Source organism: Lethenteron reissneri, chromosome 47 (assembly GCF_015708825.2).
Source record: "Lethenteron reissneri isolate LAM-NWPU_2019-01 chromosome 47, ASM1570882v1, whole genome shotgun sequence".
NCBI classification, from domain to species: domain Eukaryota; kingdom Metazoa; phylum Chordata; class Hyperoartia; order Petromyzontiformes; family Petromyzontidae; genus Lethenteron; species Lethenteron reissneri.
In genome coordinates this window covers 5129834-5150744 of record NC_083825.1, presented here as the reverse complement: position 1 = coordinate 5150744, position 20911 = coordinate 5129834, and the positions used below count along the sequence as shown (strand labels likewise).

Here is a 20911-nt window from a genome sequence, read left to right as displayed (position 1 = left end):
TGATTGGGACAGCCAAGATCAAAATGACCCCCTTCTGGCTTGCCGTTTGCGGGGATCCCCCAGGTCAAACAAGTGCGCTGTGAGACGTTGTTATTTTTTGGGCGCAATATATACATGCAAGTATCCTTTACTATGATTTGATATTCCCGGTGATTTGATTAACTGGGAAGTAAAAAATAAACCCGTTCAAAATATTGAAAAGAAAAATCGTAAACCACCACAACCAATTCTAGATTTGAAGCTTTCGTGACTGCAAGGATTCATATTCTTAGGTTTTTTTCGGTAAAGTCACGTAGGTAAAACATTAAAATTTATAAAAGTAAAATAAAATAAAAATCACGACGTTTCGGAGGCAACACAAGCTTCCGTCTTCAGGTGGACCGTCACAGCTCGACAGCTGTATCAAGTAAATGAGAGATTACAGGAGATACCAATTCGTATATATAATAACCAAATACAAAGATCCCACGTATAGCCTTAACAGACTGTTGGAGCAGGTGCTATTAGTTTAACACCTAGACTTTTTAGACCAATATTATCCATTAGAGGTTGTTTTTTTTGGTTCGCATGCATAAATATGTGTTGCTAAACCCGCCACCACCAGATACAGCCAATTAGTAAGGTTTGTCACATGAACAAAACACGCAAATTCGTTACTAGCTCAGCACATCGCTGTGTTGGAGAGTAAACAACATTTACAATGCAAGTACGACGTTTCGCTGGTAATTACAACCAGCCTCATTAGGCGACAGCCAGAAGTGCTGTTAGTAAGCACTGATGAAGGCCGGCACGGCACACGATGGGATGGGTGGCCGGCCAGGACTGCGACCGGCCGCCTTTGTCTCCCCAGTGGCGGTGTTAAGAAACCGTACCAGGTACTCGTGAAGTTTAGTCTACCTGCGGGGAAGCTCAGCACCGGTTCAGATAATTGTCACTGATGTTGGTGGCCGTGAGCGGGAATCGAACTCGGGTGGCCCGATTTGTAACGCGGCGCGCGCGAACCGCTGCACTACCGTTGCCGTACCACGGCGCGCGGCCACACACCACTCGTGGTTTATCTTTTTTTTTTACTCCGGCCCACTCAATGGAAGGCGCAGACACTCGACGTTTGTCAACTAAATCCCATGGACCTCGCAGCATCTGGGAGGATCTACGATCGGATTGGGAGTTAAGGAGATGGCTTTGACGAGCCCCGCGGACAACACGACAGGACAGAACACGACATCATCATCGCGTCACATCACCCGCCGAGGAGATCTTGGAGAACTTCCCGCGGAGGGTCCGGTCCGTACGCGTCAACCGATTTCAGCGCAGAGTATGGGAATTCGATTGGGCAAGCAAAGGAAAGGCAAAAAAAAGATAAGGCGAAATGCACCTTGCCATACAGAGAGAGAGGTAAGAGGTTGCGGTGTGGCCCCCTGCGATTTCCTTTTCTCACGCTACTGCTGGAATAAGGGCCTCCACTTGAGGAGGGGTGAGTGTTTGGGGTGGAGGGGGAGCGGTGGTGAGAGCCGACCTCTCTATTGCGAGTTCAGTGTGTTGACCATTGCAACAACACGGCAGCGTCCCCAAACCCAGCCTGCGGTGGCACAACACGTGGAATGTCTAAAATCAGCAAGCAGATTCACAAGCGGGCTGTGCGCGCGGTGTATGTGTCCGTGAAGTTGTGAACCCGGGGGGAGGGGGGGGGGGGTTGGGGGGAGCCGCAGCGCACCGAATGTGCCCGGTCTCGGTCAGATCTCAGCGAAGCAATGCAAGGGTTTGGCCTGGTCGCCAGGCTTAGCCTGCGAGGTGAACGAGAGAAGGAGGTCTTGCGGCAAGCAGACCGAGCAGAGCTCGGAGCGTTGACCCCCTCGTACGCACGAGTTGTCTCCGGGAACTTCGGTGCCAACTAAACGCAGGTGGGAGACTCCGGGTGGGATTTTCAGAGTAAATAAAGGACTTTACTATCATGACATTATAGCAATTATAATTAATGTAAAATGAAATAATTAATCTTCTTGGTTCTTTCGGTAAAGTCACGTAGAAGGGAAGTAATAAAATAATAAAACATAATAAAATAACTCTCACGACGTTTCGGCCACAACGCAAGCAGCCGTCCTCAGGTGAAAACCTAGTTTTCACCTGTTTTCACCTGAGGATGGCTGCTTGCGTTGTGGCCGAAACGTCGTGAGAATTATTTTATTATGTTTTCTTTTTTATTATTTTATTACTTCCCTTCTACGTGACTTTACCGAAAGAACCAAGAAGATGAATCCCTGCAGTCACGAAAGCTTTAAATCGAAAAATGAAATAATTCGTATAATTATTTATTTTTGTTGAATACCAATCTCTATGTGCCAAACGGCCCCTCCCCCTCTCTCAGGCACCGCCCACTGTGAGAACAGACTCCGCTTCACCATACAGCAGCAGCGTCAAGGCCCTCATGCAGCCTCTTCCTCCTCTTCCTCCACATCCTCCTCATCTCTCCTGGCCCCTTGCTCCTGTTTCTCCATTCCGTTACCATCCGCTTCCTTTTTCGATTTAAAGCTTTCGTGACTGCAGGGATTCATCTTCTTGGTTCTAACGGTAAAGTCACGTAGAAGAGAAATAATAAAAGAATAAAATTTATAAAAATAAAACATAATAAAATAATTCTCACGACGTTTCGGCCACAACGCAAGCAGCCGTCCTCAGGTGACCTGCAAGCAGCCGTCCTCAGGTGACCTGAGGACGGCTGCTTACGTTGTGGCCGAAACCTCGTGAGAATTATTTTATAATGTTTTATTTTTATTATTTTATTATTTCCTTTCTACGTGACTTTACCGAAAGAACCAAGAAGATGCATCCGCTTCCTCTTGTTTCCCAATCGTCTCTCTTGCCACTGCCATTTTTTTTCTCTCTTTATCACTTACTTTCCATCCTCGAACTCTACTCCCCTTCCCGTCGTGTAGCCACAACGTTGCGAATTATTATAACGAAAGCAATACAGAGAGAAGAGGCATTCGCCCGAGTTGAATTTTTTTTATCGAGGCTACCAAGGGCGGCCCAAGCACGCGACGAGTTTTTTTCCCCCCCCTCCCCTCACCCAACCTCGTGCGCCCAAGCTTTGTTCTCCAGCCGGCGGAGAGGCCTCTGCAGAGATGAGAACAAAAACAAAAAGCGAGGAAATTAAACGCCGTGATCGCAGCTATTGTGTAGCATTAGCGCTCCAGTGATCCCGCAAATAAGACGCACGCGAATCCCTCTCATCTCTTTTTTCGCGCGGCTGCAACCGCCGCACGCCACAACCGAGTGGCCACAACCGAGTGGCCACAACCGAGTGGCCACAACCAACACTCTGCGGGCCCCTTGCAGTCACGAGCCAACATCAGAGCGCGCCTCACGCCGCTCGCTCTCGATCGCCCGCCGAGCCACCGGCGGTAGAGCGAGCGGCTCGCAATCGGAAGGTCGAGAGCTCCCATCGTGGTTGGGTAGTTGCGGGGGGTTGACTCGGCCCCACCGTCTCCACGGGGTCATTAAAACGAGGTGACACTTCGTGGAGAACAGCGCTCTTCCTTGGGATAGGCTCGCCCCCGCCATAGGAATGTGGAATTTCTACCACTGGCTCTGTAAGGGCTGTCAACAGATGAACGCCGATGCCTCAATGCTCTTTTTAGAAGAAAACGACTTAGATTAATTTAATCATAATTTTAAAACTGATTGTCGTTGCTCATTTTACTTTTCTTAAATGTGTTACATCCTGACAGAATTTGTACAAATTAACAATCCAAATAATGAAAGTTGTAAATATATATATAAAATAAAAAATGCCATAAGTGCTTTGCCAAAAAAAGTTTTCTGAAGTAATTATCAGAATGACAATTGCACGTCATCATTTTTCCGGCGAGTGGAATTTCTAATTGCTCCTTGCGTAACGGACAGCAAAGCGCGCTTTCCAAAGCAATCGCAGATTTGTAATGCGGCTTACGCGAAGGGCGAACTTAAAAAAACTCTCAATTTCCCTTCGTTGACGCGAGAAGAACGGCGAGGGGAAGAGCGAGGGCGAAGAAAGAGACAGGATTAAAAAAAAACGCAAAACGCGATCAAAGCCGACATCGCAATAATCCTCGTCACCGCATCACGCCGTCGTGAGCACAGATATCGCGCCAGCGCTCGTCGCGATGCTTTAGGCAATGAGCCGTGGTAACCCAACTTCCAAACTCGCTGCACACAACAAAGCGCTTGCCGAAAATGAACCACGATACCTCGCTGATCTCGTCAAGGAGCATAAAAGCATCCTAAAGCGAACTCCTCTCGTCCATTTTTTTTCTATATTTGAAGCTTTCGTGACTGCAAGGATTCATACTCTTAGTTGTTTCGGTAAAGTAACGTAAATAAAAAATGAAATAAAAATTAATAAAATTTTTTTTATAAAAATCACGACCTTTCGGAGGCAACACAAGTCTACGTCATCAGGTGGGACCGTCACACAGCCAGATTTACCGTCACAGCCAGATTTGCTGTGACGGTCCCACCTGATGACGGAGACTTGTGTTGCCTCCGAAACGTCGTGATTTTTATTATTTTATTTTTATTAATTTTCATTTCATTTTTTACCTACGTGACTTTACCGAAAAAACTAAGAGTATGAATCCTCTCGTCGTGCCTGCAGCAGCGGCTTTTGTCTGGCCATCGAACAAAGACGGTCGCTGCATCGCGCGTCGCTTTCAGATGCGCTCGTGTGGCCGTCCGGAACGCTCTTCCTTCCGATATTAGGAAGCCACTGGAACTGTGCACGTTTAAAATCGTCTAGATTGACAACTCATTTCTTTAAAACTGCTTTGTGCGTTTAATTTGTTGTCCTTTCCCCGCACCTCCAATTAGCTTTATAGCTCACGGCGCGAAAGAAGTTCCACATACATGCAGACAGCTGACACACGGGGGAGGGAGGAGGACCCACCGACCAACCCCCTTCTGTCACAGGCTTCACCATTGGGTCTACCGGCAGTGGTCGCCAACCCGCCACTCCTGAGCCGCGTGCGGCTCTTAAGGACCGCTTCGCGACGTCGTTTATTGAAGGATCATTTCGTGTGTTCACATGCTTTGTGCGGCTCTCGAAATAGAGCTTTATTTTTATACAGATTATTATTTTGGTTTCCAACCCGCTGGCCTCGGGGAAGATTTGGTCTCCTCTTGTCCAGCTTCCCTTCCCCGTGCATCTGCCAGCCATCTCAGGGATTTCTTTACCTTGCCTCTACTCTGCACTCCTATCATTGCTTTTGTATCGTTTTGCTGCGGTAGCTTTGTTTACCCGCCCCTTACTGGACATCTGTTACAAAGAGCTTTCATGAGCTCATCCTATTCCTCCGGTCGAAATAAATATTGTGACATGTTCTTCCCGTTCCCTCCCCCTGCCCGTTGTTATTGTTGCTGTTTTGATTCCCCGTTGTTTCCCAGACCACAGCAATACTGGAAACTCTGGGCCTCATGCTTGTTTTGTTGCCGAGTGCCTAAACGTCGCGCGGGTCTCTGGTTCCGCGCCTTTCTGCATTTGCTGTCGGTAAATATCAATGAAATAAATAAACAGAGGAAAAAAAACGCATAAGCCGAGACACTTTCTCCCGGAGTACAGACGGCTCTCGGATTCCTAAGGGCATCAGCGCTGCCCCTCACTCCCGCTAAAGGATTATCGATTGTATGCGGACCCTCTCCGACCGCCCACTCCATCTGCTGCCACCTTTGCACGGCCACGATCTCACCGCACTGCGCCGCGGTGGCGAAATGTCAACTCCCTCGCCTGGCATGCAGGAGGTCGCGGGTTCGATCCCGACCCTGAAGCCTGCTGTATATTTGGAGTTTGCGGTGTCTCTCTCGCCCGTGGTCGCGTGGATTGTTTCTCCGGGTCCTCCGGTTTTTCCCCTTCACATTTAAATCAACCAGATGATGCACATTGGCAGCGTTCAATGTACATCTACTTTGTGGAGATAATTAAATAACGTTATTTTGGGGGTTAGATCGCCTGATGAAGCTGGTTGTAATCCCCAGCGAAACGTCGTAACTCAAATTATAAACATTCGTTTACTCTCCAACACACCGGTGTGCTGAAGTAGTAATAATTGGCACGTTTAGTTTACGTGGTGAAATGTTAACTACCTCGCCCGGTATGCAGGAGCGCGTGGGGATTGATCCCAACCCTGGCACCTGTGTATTTGGAGTTTGCATATTCTCCCCGTGGTCACATTGATTTTTCTCCGGGTCCTCTGCTTTTTACCTCCACATTTAGAATCAACACCCGTTTAGAGTATTTGGCTGCTGTATGCAAAAAGCCACCTTCCTTGGGCTATCATTTGTGGCCAGGTCACTTCTCAATAAGAGCTACGTAGCTCAGTGGGGGCCTTACCTGGTAAATATTTTTTTTAAATACAGTTTAGACTACGATCCAGGCCAGACGCAGGCACGCGCATCCCCCCAGCTCCCGCGATCGCACACACACACACACCTCCTCTTTGGCGCTCTCAACCCCGTAGAGTGCGTCAGTCACAGCCGTGCGACCACGGGGGTGGGTGGGCGACTTTTGTCTCGCGCGTCGCATTTCCAGCGGCGCCGACACATTCCCACGCGCTCGCGACTTGCCGCTGCATCACGCGCGAGCGCAAAAGTAAAAACCCACGCCGCAACATCGACGGACGGGGTCCATGTGGTAAATTAGGAGTGGGGAGGGGGAGCAGGTTGGGGGGGGGGGGGGCACGGGGTGGGGGGGTGGGGCGAAATCCGAGTATTTAATTATACCTTTTCGCGATAGATTACTAAATGATTAATTGGTAATCATGCAGCCCGTTCATTAATACTGGGAGAAAAGGCTTGTTGCAGGCCCGACTCTCTGCTATTGCTTGTTGCCTTCCCATTAATAACAATTAGCCCTCCGCAAGCAGCCTTGGCGCAATTGCGGGCGCGCGTTAGCATTCTGCACGGACAGGAACGGCTCGAAGGCGATCCACACCGCCCCCCGCCCCCCCAACAAGGTCCCAATGGCAGCTGAATAGGTCAGCACCTAATCGGCGGCACAGCTCTCCCGCAACCGCCACGTGTTTGCGGGGTCCGTGCCGCGTGCTGTTCGGCACGATGTCCGACGTTTCGCTCCGCGTGCTGGGAGCTTCTTCTGGAACTGAGTCGAGCAGCTGGCGCTCTCCTGCTGCATTGTACAGCGTTGCCGGCTGCTGCTGCTGCTGTTGTTCATGCTGGTGCTTTGCCGGTTCTTGGCGCCGATTGGCTTGGCTCTGTGGCGTAGCCGTTACACCGGTGAGCGGCAGAGCTCCATCGTGAAGACTCCACGCAACGGGATGGGCGGTTCGTCTGCCGGATTACCGCGACCTCCGCCGATCCGATGTCTGACCACCGACTTCCCACCGCAGGGAAACCCAATACAGCAGGAATCGCCAGCGACCAAATCACCTGGAGGGTGCCCCATCCTGTTAGACCTCAGAAGCTAAGCAGGAAAAATGAGCCTGGATAGTGCTTGCATGCGACGCGTAACAAGCGTACAACAAACCGGTGTTATTGGGCATTGTAGACGGTAGAGGGCAGTGCAGGCAATGAGGTGTTAGTTGTGGACTCCCCTCCCCCCGACCACCGCCAGCGTGCGCTGACCAGTGCGGTGAAGTATGGTCATGGAACCCACCGTGACCCGCGGGCGTGGACCAGCAGTGGATTCACAAACGGGCTCGGGGTATTCGTCCACACGCAGACATGGAACGAGACGGCGTGGGTTCGATCCGGACCCTGACGCCTGCTGCATATTTGGAGTTTGCGCGTCTCTCTCCACGCATTTAGAGTGTTTGGCTGCGATACAATTCAACGTGATGAGCCGCCAAGTTGGGCTGTCATGTGTGGCCAGGCCGCTTCTCAAAAAGACCTAAATAGCTCAGTGGGCCTTACCTGGTAAAATAAAAAAAGTTGAGTTGAGTTTGAAACAGGTATTGTGGGCGTATGGCTTCCGTGGAAGTGAGGTATCACAAGATAGCAGTATAGCAATGGGTGTGGTCCACAGATAGATTTGGTCCATTCACTGCATTGAGGACTGTGTGCAGCTTTGAGTCTTATACCCTCACACGCTAGAGGTTTCGATAGTCCACGACAGCAGGGGTGGGGGGCGGGGAGTGGCGGCATAGCTGTCAGCATACTGCGCTAAGAATCGGGCAGACTCGGCGTTAATCCCAGTTGACGGCTAACATCAGTGGCAAGTGACCCTATGAGAGCTGGCCCGGCACACAAGGGGGTGGGTGGGTGGTCAGCACCACTCCCAAGTGTCGATGTTTAAGCATCGCACCGGATACTCATTTGAGGCTGAGTCGACCTAGGGGAAGCGCAGGACCGGTGCAGATATTCGTCACTGGTGGCCGGGTTCGTAGCTGCAGTGTGCTATAACGTCGTGATTATTATTTTATTTTGTTTCTATTAATTTTATTTTTTACCTATGTGACTTTACCAAATAAACCTAAGAGTATGAATCCTTGCAGTCACGAAAGCTTCAAATCTAGAATTAATACCCTCTACGGGGAGGAATTCCACATATCTGTTAGAGTTTTTAACAGACAACGAGACAAGTAGTCACTTGATACAGTAAATCTAGCTGTGATGGTCCTACCTGATGACGGAGACTTGTGTTGCCTCCGAAACGTCGTGATTTATTTTATTTGTTACTATTAATATTATTTTTTACCTACGTGACTTTATCGAAAAAACCTAAGAGTATGTGCTACCCCCCCCCCCCCCCCCACACACACTACGGCTCCCCACACAAACACGTGCATGACAGGTTGTCTCCAGGTACACTAGGTCTCATTTATAAAGGCACTGGCCTAACATCATCATGCAGGACCCCCTCCTGGAACGATTGTTGAGACCCAGGGAAGGTTCCCCTGGGTATACGAATGCCAATAATGGCGAGGATAAAAGTGGCGCTTGGCACGGAGTTGTGACAAGTGCACGATTCGGGAGGCCAAACGGAGAGAGCACTGGCCATGATTGCGGCCAAAGCAGACAGTCGCTAACAAAATCTCGCCCGGGCAGTCCAATAGAATATTCTTTAAAAAGCAGGACCGTTGGGTGCTGGCACATTTCAGCAGGTGAAGAATTAAACTTTCTAATTTTGGAATTCACTGCCAATTTTTCCCAACGGGCACGGAGCAGCGGAAGACCCCCCCCCCCACGATGGCTCTCAGGTCGCACTGGCAACTAACGCTCATTTGCAAATGCGTGTACCAACAATGTGCGTACCGGCGTGCGTACCGACGTGCGTACAGACGAGTGTACCGACGAGTGTACCGCTGCGCCCTCAGCGGCGGGCGTACCAACCGCACCACAAATAACACATCTGCCAAGTCTCTCCGACAGCCACTCTTAGTATTCCACACCATGGCTTCCCACGACGGAGCATCAACGGCATATTGTGCACGTGCGGCATGCGAGCGTGCGAGAGTGTGTGTGTGTAGAGAGTGTGTGTGTAGAGCAGCAGTGTCGTGGTTAACGCGCCTCGCTACGAACCTGGCCACCCGAGTTCGATTCCCGCTCATGACCAACAATCGAATATCGGAGCCGGTCCTGAGCCTTCCTGAGGTCGACTCAGCCTCAAATGAGTACTTGGTGCAGTGGGTAAACATCGCCACTGGGGAGACAAAGGGGGCAGGGCGTGGTGCCGGCCACCCACTCCCTCGTGTACCGTTCCGGCCTTCATAGGTGCTCACTAACAGCACTTGCCCCAACAGTCTGTTCCAGGGTCATAACAGAAATTGTACAGCGGAGCAGTGGTGCGGTCGTTTACCACGGAAATCCGCACACAGACTTTAATTCCCAGCCGCAGCAAACACCAGGAGCGAGTGCAGTCACGGGTCTTAAGTCGGTCCAACCTGAAATGAATAACTGACATGGTGTGAAAACATCAGCACTGGTGGCCAGGCCGCGTGCAGCATTTGCCTGCCACAACAGCCCGCATGGCTTTACAGGAGAAGGCTACCTTTGTCATGGGGGTGGCGAGCTCCAGTGCCACATTATCCTCGTAGCAACAGTAGCTACTACACGTGTAGCAGCTACAACACGTGTAGCAGCTACAACACGTGTAGCAGCTACAACACGTGTAGCAGCTACAACACGTGTAGCAGCTACAACACGTGTAGCAGCTACAACACGTGTAGCAGCTACAACACGTGTAGCAGCTACAACACGTGTAGCAGCTACAACACGTGTAGTAGCTACAACACGTGTAGCAGCTACACTACACGTGTAGTAGCTACAACACGTGTAGCAGCTACACTACACGTGTAGTAGCTACACGTGTAGTGTAGTAGCTACACGTGTAGAAGCTGCACGTGTAGCAGCTGCACGTGTAGCAGCTGCACGTGTAGCAGCTGCACGTGTAGCAGCTGCACGTGTAGCAGCTGCACGTGTAGCAGCTGCACGTGTAGCAGCTACACGTGTAGTAGCTGCACGTGTAGTAGCTACACGAGTAGTAGCTGCACGTGTAGTAGCTACGGGCCCCGCACTTTCAAGGGCCCCGCGCTAAATGTTTTCAAGCTATCAATTCCGGTTCAGCGATTCCGCACTTGCTCTATTACTATAGTACTATACCGCCTTCGACTTTTACGAACGACTGGGTGTTTAAGGTTAGCGATTTGTTGTATTATCAAGCTGTATAGCAAATGAAAAAATACAATTACTCTACTATGCAAGTAAAAAATGTGTGTTTTAATATTTACGTGTTTTTATTTTATTTAGGGCCCCTTTATAACATATGCTACAGGCCCTGCACGAGCTTAATCCGGCACTGGCAAGCTCGTCATCTTTGCACTCGAACACAACCCCGACACAAACATCGGTTCGATTTCCCAGGCCATGAAGATGTCGGTGTTGGTTTCTAACCGTTGTCCGGACTTCCCCTCGGGTGAAGCAAGCCGACACTTAGCACCTGATGTGGTGACCTTCGGCACCGAACAACGGTTGCCCTCCACCCATTCGTGTGGCACGCTGGTCTCAATTGGTGCTCGCTAACAGCACTTGCCCCAAAAGTCTGCGAAGGCTACTGGGGGAATCTTCGTCTTTAACCACCCACAGCACTCTCCCCGACAGCCCAAGCGACAGGGGGTGGGGTGGACCCAAACTTCTTGGACGCTCCAAGCCGCGTACCAAGATGCTCGCGTGGCACAAAAGGATCACAACAAGAGCCACGTGGAGTCGGTCAATAAGGGGGGGCGAGGGGGGGGGAGTCACACGGCCCAGGTCGCTTGCGCCGATTGGCCGTGAAGTTTTCGGATTAAGAAATCCGCGGGAGCGCCCAAACACCAGCCCCCCCCCCCAACCCACCACCTACTGCCAGAGGCGAGTGGCCGGCGCTCTTCTCCCGCCACTCTTGACGATTTCTCCGGGATCAATCGAAGACACGTGGAGGATTTCGATTTAAAGCTTTCGTGACTGCAGGGATTCCTCTTCTTGGTTCTTTCGGTAAAGTCACTGTCTCCCCGACAGACCTGGTCTTAACCTGAGGACGGCTGCTTGCGTTGTGGCCGAAACGTTGTGAGAATTATTTTATTATGTTTTATTTTTATTATTTTATTATTTCCCTTCTACGTGACTTTACCGAAAGAACCAAGAAGACACGCGGACGAGTTAAACATCGGCGGGGGCCCTCTTATCGAGCCGCACTTGAGCTGCCCCGGGCACGGTGCCCGCAAGTCGTGGCACGGGCCACCCCTTGGCGATGCTAAACGGGGAGGATTTTCATCTTGATGGTTGTGCTGAGCACACTGAAACCCCCGCCCCACGCACACAATGGACCGAAGAAGCCTATGGGCACATCTTTGATGTCAAGTTGTTGTTGTTTAATAATGCATTTTGCACGGTGGATAATTATCAGTACGGTGCTTGGTGTTTTTTTTTTTTAAGGTGATGTCAGCTAACGGCGTAGATATCTTAATGAATATAAAAGCTGTGAATGTTTAATGAAATAAACAAAAGTGAACCGAGCAATGGAAGGAGACGAGTGAAACTTTGAGACACCGCTCGCATTACAGCTGTTGCTGCATTAGCAGCGCAGCCAGGCGAAACAGCGTGTGCGGGGAAAAAACAAAACCATTAGCAGTTTAAACCTTTCCAAGATCACGGTGTCAAACGATAAATTAACGAGCGCAAAATGTTAATTTGAGAAACGGTGGAGGGGGGGGGTGAAGGCTCCGATGGTAATCAGGCTGCTGCCATAACGCGGTCGGTTTTACTGTCGGGTGCGTGCACTTAGCCTGCCATCTGCTGGTGCACAACCGCATCACAATCTGTATTTACACTGGACTCCTCCACTTACGAACATTCGACTTACGAACTTTGAGAAATACGAACAAACCTGCCCCTATGCCCAGTCGCCTGTTCAGACCGAGCTTCGTAGGTTCAACCGCCGCGCAATAGATGGTGGTGGTGGCATCTGCATCTGCAGAACGTGAAGAACTAGTGGCATCTACATCTGCAGAACATGAAGAACCAGTGGCATCTACATCTGCAAAACGTGAAGAACCAGTGGCATCTACATCTGCAGAACATGAAGAACCAGTGGCATATACATCTGCAGAACATGAAGAACCAGTAGCATCTACATCTGCAGAACGTGAAGAACTGGTGGAATCTACATCTGCAGAACGTGAAGAACCGTTGGCATCTACATCTGCAGAACGTGAAGAACCAGTGGCATCTACATCTGCAGAACATGAAGAACCAGTGGCATCTACATCTGCAGAACATGAAGAACTGGGGGAATCTACATCTGCAGAACGTGAAGAACCAGTGGCATCTACATCTGCAGAACATGAAAAACCAGTGGCATCTACATCTGCAGAACGTGAAGAACCAGTGGCATCTACATCTGCAGAACGTGAAGAACCAGTGGCATCTACATCTGCAGAACATGAAGAACCAGTAGCATCCACATCTGCAGAACGTGAAGAACTGGTGGAATCTACATCTGCAGAACGTGAAGAACCGTTGGCATCTACATCTGCAGAACGTGAAGAACCAGTGGCATCTACATCTGCAGAACATGAAGAACCAGTGGCATCTACATCTGCAGAACATGAAGAACTGGGGGAATCTACATCTGCAGAACGTGAAGAACCAGTGGCATCTACATCTGCAGAACATGAAAAACCAGTGGCATCTACATCTGCAGAACGTGAAGAACCAGTGGCATCTACATCTGCAGAACGTGAAGAACCAGTGGCATCTACATCTGCAGAACATGAAGAACCAGTAGCATCCACATCTGCAGAACGTGAAGAACTGGTGGAATCTACATCTGCAGAACGTGAAGAACCGTTGGCATCTACATCTGCAGAACGTGAAGAACCAGTGGCATCTACATCTGCAGAACATGAAGAACCAGTGGCATCTACATCTGCAGAACATGAAGAACCAGTGGCATATACATCTGCAGAACATGAAGAACCAGTGGCATTTACATCTGCAGAACGTGAAGAACCGGTGGCATCTACATCTGCAGAACGTAAAAAACCAGTGGCATTTACATCTGCAGAACATGAAGAACCAGTGGCATCTCCATCTGCAGAACATGAAGAACCAGTGGCATATACATCTGCAGAACGTGAAGAACCAGTGGCATCTCCATCTGCAGAACATGAAGAACCAGTGGCATATACATCTGCAGAACGCGAAGAACCAGTGGCATCTACATCTGCAGAACGTGAAGAATCAGTGGCATCTACATCTGCAGAAAGTGAAGAACCAGTGGCATCTACATCTGCAGAACGCGAAGAACCAGTGGCATCTCCATCTGCAGGACGTGAAGAATCAGTGGCATCTACATCTGCAGAACGCGAAGAACCAGTGGCATCTACATCTGCAGAACATGAAGAACCAGTGGCATCTACATCTGCAGAACGTGAAGAACCGGTGGCATCTACATCTACGAGAGATTATACAACTTTTAAAGTCATTCCCCGTGTTGAGTGTACATGCCGTACAACGTGTTTGTAATCGACTTACGAACAGACCTCTGGAACCTAACTCGTTCGTAAGTAGAGGAGTCTCTGTATTCCTGGAGGAATCTGATGAGCTATGAAATTTCTTTTTTCACAGATGTCGGGTCGAAGGCGGGTCAGCAAGTTGCTTGGGCTCACGATTGACTGGCCGATTGATTGAAGGCACGAATAAAATAACGGTGCGGTCAGGTAATCTGAATTGATTATTGCAGCAAAGTCCCTGCGTGTTGGAACCGAAAATAAGTCATATTTTTTTTTTAATGTAAACACGCTTAAATGAAATGTATCGAACTAGTAATGGAAGAACTCCACGACTCCAGGAAGTGGCCCCGAAGCTTGCCATAACGTAAGGGACCGTGGTGATTTACAGCCAACGTCAGTTTACCGTGGACAATTAGACCCAAGCCGAAACATAACATGTAAAAAAGAATGTTCTAAAATATATATTTTTTTATGATAGAATATAGTATTGTCATCAGTATGACATAAGTATACCAAGTTTGCAGTCGATAACACATTAGGAAGTGGGTAAACATTGAGTTACAAGATGTGAGGATACAACAACGACATCAACAACAACAGACAGAGCGAATTAAATAAAAGCGTGTAAAAAAAGCCAACGTTCGGTACATTTGATAGCTGCGCTTTTCTTACGGCACAAGGCAATCACGAAAGCCGCAACTTTTCACAGACGAATGTAATCTGCCAGCAAGGGGGCAACGTTGCCAAAAGTGGTTTGACCAAAGTAGCTAAAGCTGTACGGTACTCCCTCGTAATTCACGAACTTGCTATCTGCGAATCACGTCTGGAACTCTACACGACTGCAATGAGAGAGAGAGAGATAAAGTGATGAGATAAAGGTAAGTTAATAAATATTTTAATACTTATTAACCAATTTTATTATTTTTGTGTTATGATAATCTGCATACATTTAGCAGCTTGTTTATGTTTTTATTTGAGGTAATTCATTTAAAATTGAAGATTTCATAGGCCAATATTATCCGCGGAACGTTCTATTCACGAGCGACTCCCGGAACGTGTCCCTTGCAAATAACGAGCAAATACTCTACGCGGATACGGTAAAAAATTTGGTCAAATTAGCACGACGACTCCGCAACGCACGTGGCCGGCTATTTTTTTGTTTAACGATGTCGTTGGATCTTTAACGTCCCCGCGGTGAGGCAGACACGGCGCGGATCTTACGGCTATAATACACCCCGGAGCGTCAACCAGGGCGTCAACTGGGGCTCTCACTGCTCAGCTCTGAAACAAGCGATGGCAAATGCGCAAATCCCGACACGGAGAACGATTGTTTAAGGGCCCTTTATACATCTTAATAATTATTTTTTTAAACCTATATTCCGGATAATTATTATAAAAGGAACAATGTGAAATTGCAGTGTGTCCACCAGGGGGCGATAGTGCATTGGTTAAAGAATTTGTTTAAAAAATTGCCAGCTACGGTGGTAACACTTCACGCACAACAATTACTGTAGGTAAGTCCTCGTTGAACGCGTGTTCACACAAGGCGTTTTCGCTAAAACGTGCTCTTGTGTGCACATTAAGCGGCATGCCTTTTTATAAAGGGTCATTTATTTTAGCAAAATTGTATTCCCGGTACACTATCGGCAATGTGTCTTTAGACAAAGAATGCATTCGCAAAAATCTGCACAAGACACATTCACAGACTTGAAAAGCCCTTCAAGTAGCCATGGCAGTGTCTTAATTCTCACAGCTGGGATTTGGCCCAATTAAGTGCAAATACAATTTTTAGATTTATTTGCCGCAGTTATTCGTGACTCTGGCTGAAACCATAAACCTGGTATAAATACGGAAGGCTGAAATCCGGTCTCCAATAGAGAATCTCAGTGCTATGACCTCAAAGCTGCCCAGCCACCTCAATCCAACTGAGCCATGAAGACCAGTTCATACAAGCCATTGAACCCTATCAGTTAAAAAAACATCACTCAATCCTAAAAACTGTCATCAGCAATCGCTGAACTCTAACTCACCAAAAACCAATCCATCTTCAGCGCTACAGCCTTCGGTGCCCAAAAGACAGAAGGGCCCCAAAGGAAAGGGGCCCAGGCGTTGGGCCAAAAGGGCAGAGAAATCGGACAGAAGGACCCCCATTTCATTCCTTGCACCAGGACATAACTAAACTAAAACGCAACTTGTTTTATTTTACCGGGTAAGGCCCACTGAGCTATACACCTCTTTTTCAGAAGCGACCTGACACAAACGATAGCTCAACAAAGTGGCTTATCACGTGGAAATGTTACAGCAGCGAAATACTCTAAACGCACGTTTATAAATTTGGATGGAATAACGGAGGACTCGGAGAAAACTCCACGCGACCACGGGGAGAGAGACACGCAAACTCCAAATAGACAGCAGGCGTCAGGGTCGGGATCAAACCCACGACCTCCCGTACACCAGGCGAGGTAGTTAACATCTCCTAGCCACCAAGGTTTCGTGCGCCATGCCCGTAACTTCGCTCCATTGGCAGTCGCCGGCCGTGCGTTCGCTCCCCGGAGTTGATAGTTTAAGCCTCGGGAGCCCACTTGAGCGTCCAGACTCCCTGCCGGCGTACGCAGCTCCGGCGGGCCACGGTCAATACATCCACCGCCGGCTAAGTGCTCAGAGTGGTGGTGGCGAAACACGCAGGGCCGGTTATGAATAATAAATTCAACCACAATTTTTTTTTCAGCATCGCGAAGTTTCTCCGGACGTATGTTGAAATTCTTTCGCACCGAGGTGCAAAACCAGGCGGCCGTCAGTGGTGAGTGCGCCAACCATGTTTCCACTGGCACATCCGAGCCGAGCCACCGCGGGGGTGTGTGAGCGGGTGAGTGACTGGGGATCTGAATGTATACCGACGCAATCTGGCCCAAAAGAAACGTATTATGAATCAAAAACACTTCTCAGCAAACGTCGTGGAATTAAAACGAAAGTTACTCTGCATTGCCTATCCGCTGCTGGATGAAGGCGCTGCCCCCAGCCCCGCGTTGCTTGATGCAGGTCAGTGCGGCCGGGTTAAGGAGGGAGCCTAGGACCAGTCCGAGGACCTGATGTTAACCGTGGCTGGGAATAGAACCCACGCTGCCAGATTCACAGCGCAGTGTGCACTATCCCCCGGTTCACCATGCCCCTGTTCACCACCGCAAGTGGTTAGTTTATTCAGAGAGGCCTCGCTAAAAATCTCAAGTTCCCCTTTTGGCAAGAATTCTGCATGATTAGAAAGTTTTAGCAAAAAATCCTTTGCACGTGTGTTTTTGCATTTGGGAAGAAACTGGGAGGGGGGGGGGAGGACTTGGGGAGAAAAACTCCAAGACGCTCGTTAGGGGTACAAGACTCACAGACTCCGCACAGATGGGTTCCAGAAACCCACTTGCCATACTGCCATCTCCCGGCCACCTCGCAGGTCAGTTGCTTTGGGAGTTTCACAAACGGAGCGTTACCTCCGAACCACTGGGCTACCTGCATCACCCACACTGAGTGTAATTTCCACGAGCGCCGGGCTTTAAGATCACCACTGGCTCTTCTCGCACATCCTTAATTCTTGTTTGTAGAGATCGCCGGTTAATACTGAATTCTTATCACACAGGTTCTCTGTGAGAACGATGGCTCTGCTTACAATTTTAGAAAACCTGGAATAATCATGGTATATATAGACAAAGGCAAAGATCCCTCGCATAGCCTTAACAGACTGTAGGGGCAAGTGCTGTTAGTGAGCACCTATGAAGGCCGGAACGGCACACGAGGGGGTGGGTGGCCAGCACCACGCCCGGCCGCCTTTGTCTCCCCAGTGGCGATGTCTACACACCGCACGAGGTACTCATTTGAGGCCGAGTCGACCTAGGGGAGGCCCGGGACTCATTTAGATAATCGTCACTGCTGTTGACCATGAGCGGGAATCGAACCCGGGCGGCCAGATTTGTAGTGCGGAGCTAACTGCTACACCACCACCACTCCCCACGTACACACAAGCACTCACTCGACTGCAGTGACGCTCACGGTCCACCCTAAACCGCAACCACTGCAGAAACGGTGGCAGATGCGGATACCTGATGCACAAATGGAAGATTAAAAACTCTCCAGTAGTAGTGGTGCGACTGTGGTCACGCAGAACAGAGTCCGTACAACGTGTAACGGACGCAATGCCCCGATCCGCAAATACGAAGGAGACACATCACGGCGATGATGATACACAACTCCGCTGGCTCCTGACGCGGTTATCCGACTTAACCATCTGAATGCCAAATTGTAGCTGCTGCTGCTCCGGCATCTACATCAGCAGGAGGCGAGGACAACGTGACGAGTCCTCGTGCCCGTGGCATGGGGCCCCCCGTGACCCCGATGACTCCCAAACAGCACGCGGTCCAATGTAGGTGGAGCCCTTATTATTATCTGAACTTGTCCACCCCAAGAGCAGCCCCCCCCACCCCCTCCCCCACGCGCCACCCACAGGAAGACTTCATAGACGCACCCCCACAACACCCGGGAGGCCAGGCCCTGCACCTCATCTGCTGAACATCAAACCCCTCCTTGCTCCCTGAAGGGTGAGGAATTGAGGTCATTGCGAATAGCATGGATGGAGGTCAATGAATTACAAGGGAAGGTGGAATGTGGTGGTGGTGGTGGAGGTATGATGGGTGGCAGTGGTGGTGGTGGTGTATGGGGGGGGGCGGTAGTGTAGCTGTATATGGGGTAGTGTAGGTGGGGAGCGGTAGTGTACCGGTTAGCGCGCTGCGTTATAAACCCGGCGACCCGGGTTCGATTCCCGCTCACGACCAACACCGGTGACGATTATCTGAACCGGTACGGGCCTCCCCTAGGTCGACTCAGCCTCAAATGAGTACCTGGTGCAGTGTGTAAACATTGCCACTGGGGAGACAAAGGCGATCGGGCGTGGTGCTGGCCCACCCACCCCCTCGTGTACCGTTCTGGCCTTCATAGGTGCTCGCTAACAGTCTGTTAAGGCTGTCCATGGAGGGGGGCGGGAGGGGGGCGGGAGGGGGGCGGGAGGGGGGCGGGAGGGAGGGGAGCGGGAGGGAGGGGGAGGGAGGGAGGGGAGGGAGGGGGGCGGGAGGGGGGCGGGTAGGAAGGGACCGTCTTCTTAGTTTGTATAAAGGGGGAGGCATAGGGGGTGCACAATAGCAAAGAGAAACGAAATGAAAATGTCGTGCAGGAGACGGTGGAACTGGGATTGGGGAAGGCTGTGGGGCAGGCGATTGATAGTATCGAGCAGTGGCACTTAGCGGGCCTTGAGTGGGGCCACGTGTAAGTTAATTAGTCGTGACCCCCCGCGTTTAATTACTCTGCGGGCGGCGACAAACTGCGAGCTCAGCGGTTTGTCTTCGGCGGGCCACTTTGCAAACAAAAATTGTAGTCGAGACGAAGAAATTCCCCAAGGTCGTTACTCCGTCACACCGTTTTCCGTGCGCCTTCTCAGCCCCGGGGGCAACATGTGCTCAATAAATGATTGAAACAAATGTGTTTGGTAAGCGCTGCCTGGTCCACCTCCGAAAAAAATAAATAAATCTGATACGCTGGCTTATTATTAAATTTACTCTCGTGTAATGTTACCTTAAAGGCATGAAGATGAATGGAATGCATTGCTAGAAAATAATAGGCACACCGGTATTATGCTAACTTTCAAGTTGCATTTATTAACAATTTACATTTGAACCGTAAGTTATTCACTGCAGAGTACAGACCGTAGCAGTGGGGAATGGGAGCGTAGCGGTTAGGGATCTGCGCTATGATTAGCGCTCACGATCAATAAGTCACAAGCGAATCGTTTAACACCGGTCCTGAACCTCCTCGCCCAAGGTCGATTCTACCTTACCCAGGCGGAATCGTCCTGTCACGAACAATTACTCTCACGTGCCGAGCGGGTGAGAAAGTGCTGCCCTCTACCGTGTGGACCCAGAGGTAGCTCTGTGACATCCACCTCCGTGGCACAGTCTCCGGCACGAATGGCCGCGTGCACTTTCTGTTCGGCGGGTTGGCAGCGCATCCGTAACACACTCGTGCCTCTTGAGTAAAATAGAAAAAAAAAACAACGCAAAGAACGATAACTAGCTCACAAAAAACTGCCGCACTTTCCCGACGCGTTTGCTTGTTGTACCACTCGTTGTTTGGCGTCGCTCTCGACGTTTGGCTGCAAGCAGCGTGGTGTGAACACTTGAGAGCCCCGCAGTCAGGAGGCTCTGGCTTCGATTCATGACTCGAGGTCTCCCATTCTGTGCGCAGTTTGTACGCCCTCAGGCTGTCTTGCATGGGTTTCCTACGCCTTCTCCGGTTTATCGGTCCCACGGCGAAAAGAAAAAGCGTGGCCGACACATCTCAATGCCGACAAACTACCTGCCAATTGCTTCAACCGGAATTACGCGCAACAAAGATCGCCCCCTGCTGGGAGGGAGAGGGGGGGGGCAAATCATTGAATCCAGCCGTACAGCAGCCTTACCGGACTGTTCCTGTCCACGGAAGCGCCACTCCCGTCCGTCTCCCTCCTCCCTATCGGCTCTTCCCCGTCTCCTGCCGGATCGGCGTCGCTCCGATCCACCGGGTCGTCCGCGTCACCGGCTTTGCCGTCGTCGCCGTCACCGCCGCCGTCGTCGCTGCCTGCCGAGCAGGTGACCTCGACGGGGTCGGGAACCGTGTCGTGGCAAACGGCGCCGTGGGCCCCGTGGGTCCCGTGGAGCGGAGCGATCGTCTCGCCTGCAGCCGGGCACGCAGGAGAAGGCGCAGTGAGACTCGCGGTAAATTAAAGGCGCGTGCGGTGTGCGGTCGGAGCCGCGTGCGTACGTGTGTACGTTTGTGCGCACGTCGAATTTCTTTCGCACAAAGTACGTAGCCAACTGCGCTAGTCGGAGGTGCGGGGGCAACGTAGCGCGGGATTCCTGCGCAGTGCA

At 50.3% G+C, this 20911-nt stretch overlaps 1 protein-coding gene across 1 annotated transcript in view; it reads right to left on the bottom strand.

Annotated features, from left to right (window-relative positions):
• LOC133354432 (collagen alpha-1(I) chain-like) overlaps positions 1–20911 on the bottom strand; it is a 340365-nt gene that overhangs the window by 317848 nt on the left and 1606 nt on the right. Inside the window, exon 3 of the mRNA XM_061571253.1 lies at positions 20464–20717. Coding sequence (XP_061427237.1) covers positions 20464–20717 — 254 coding nt within the window. The remainder of the gene's footprint in view (positions 1–20463; positions 20718–20911) is intronic.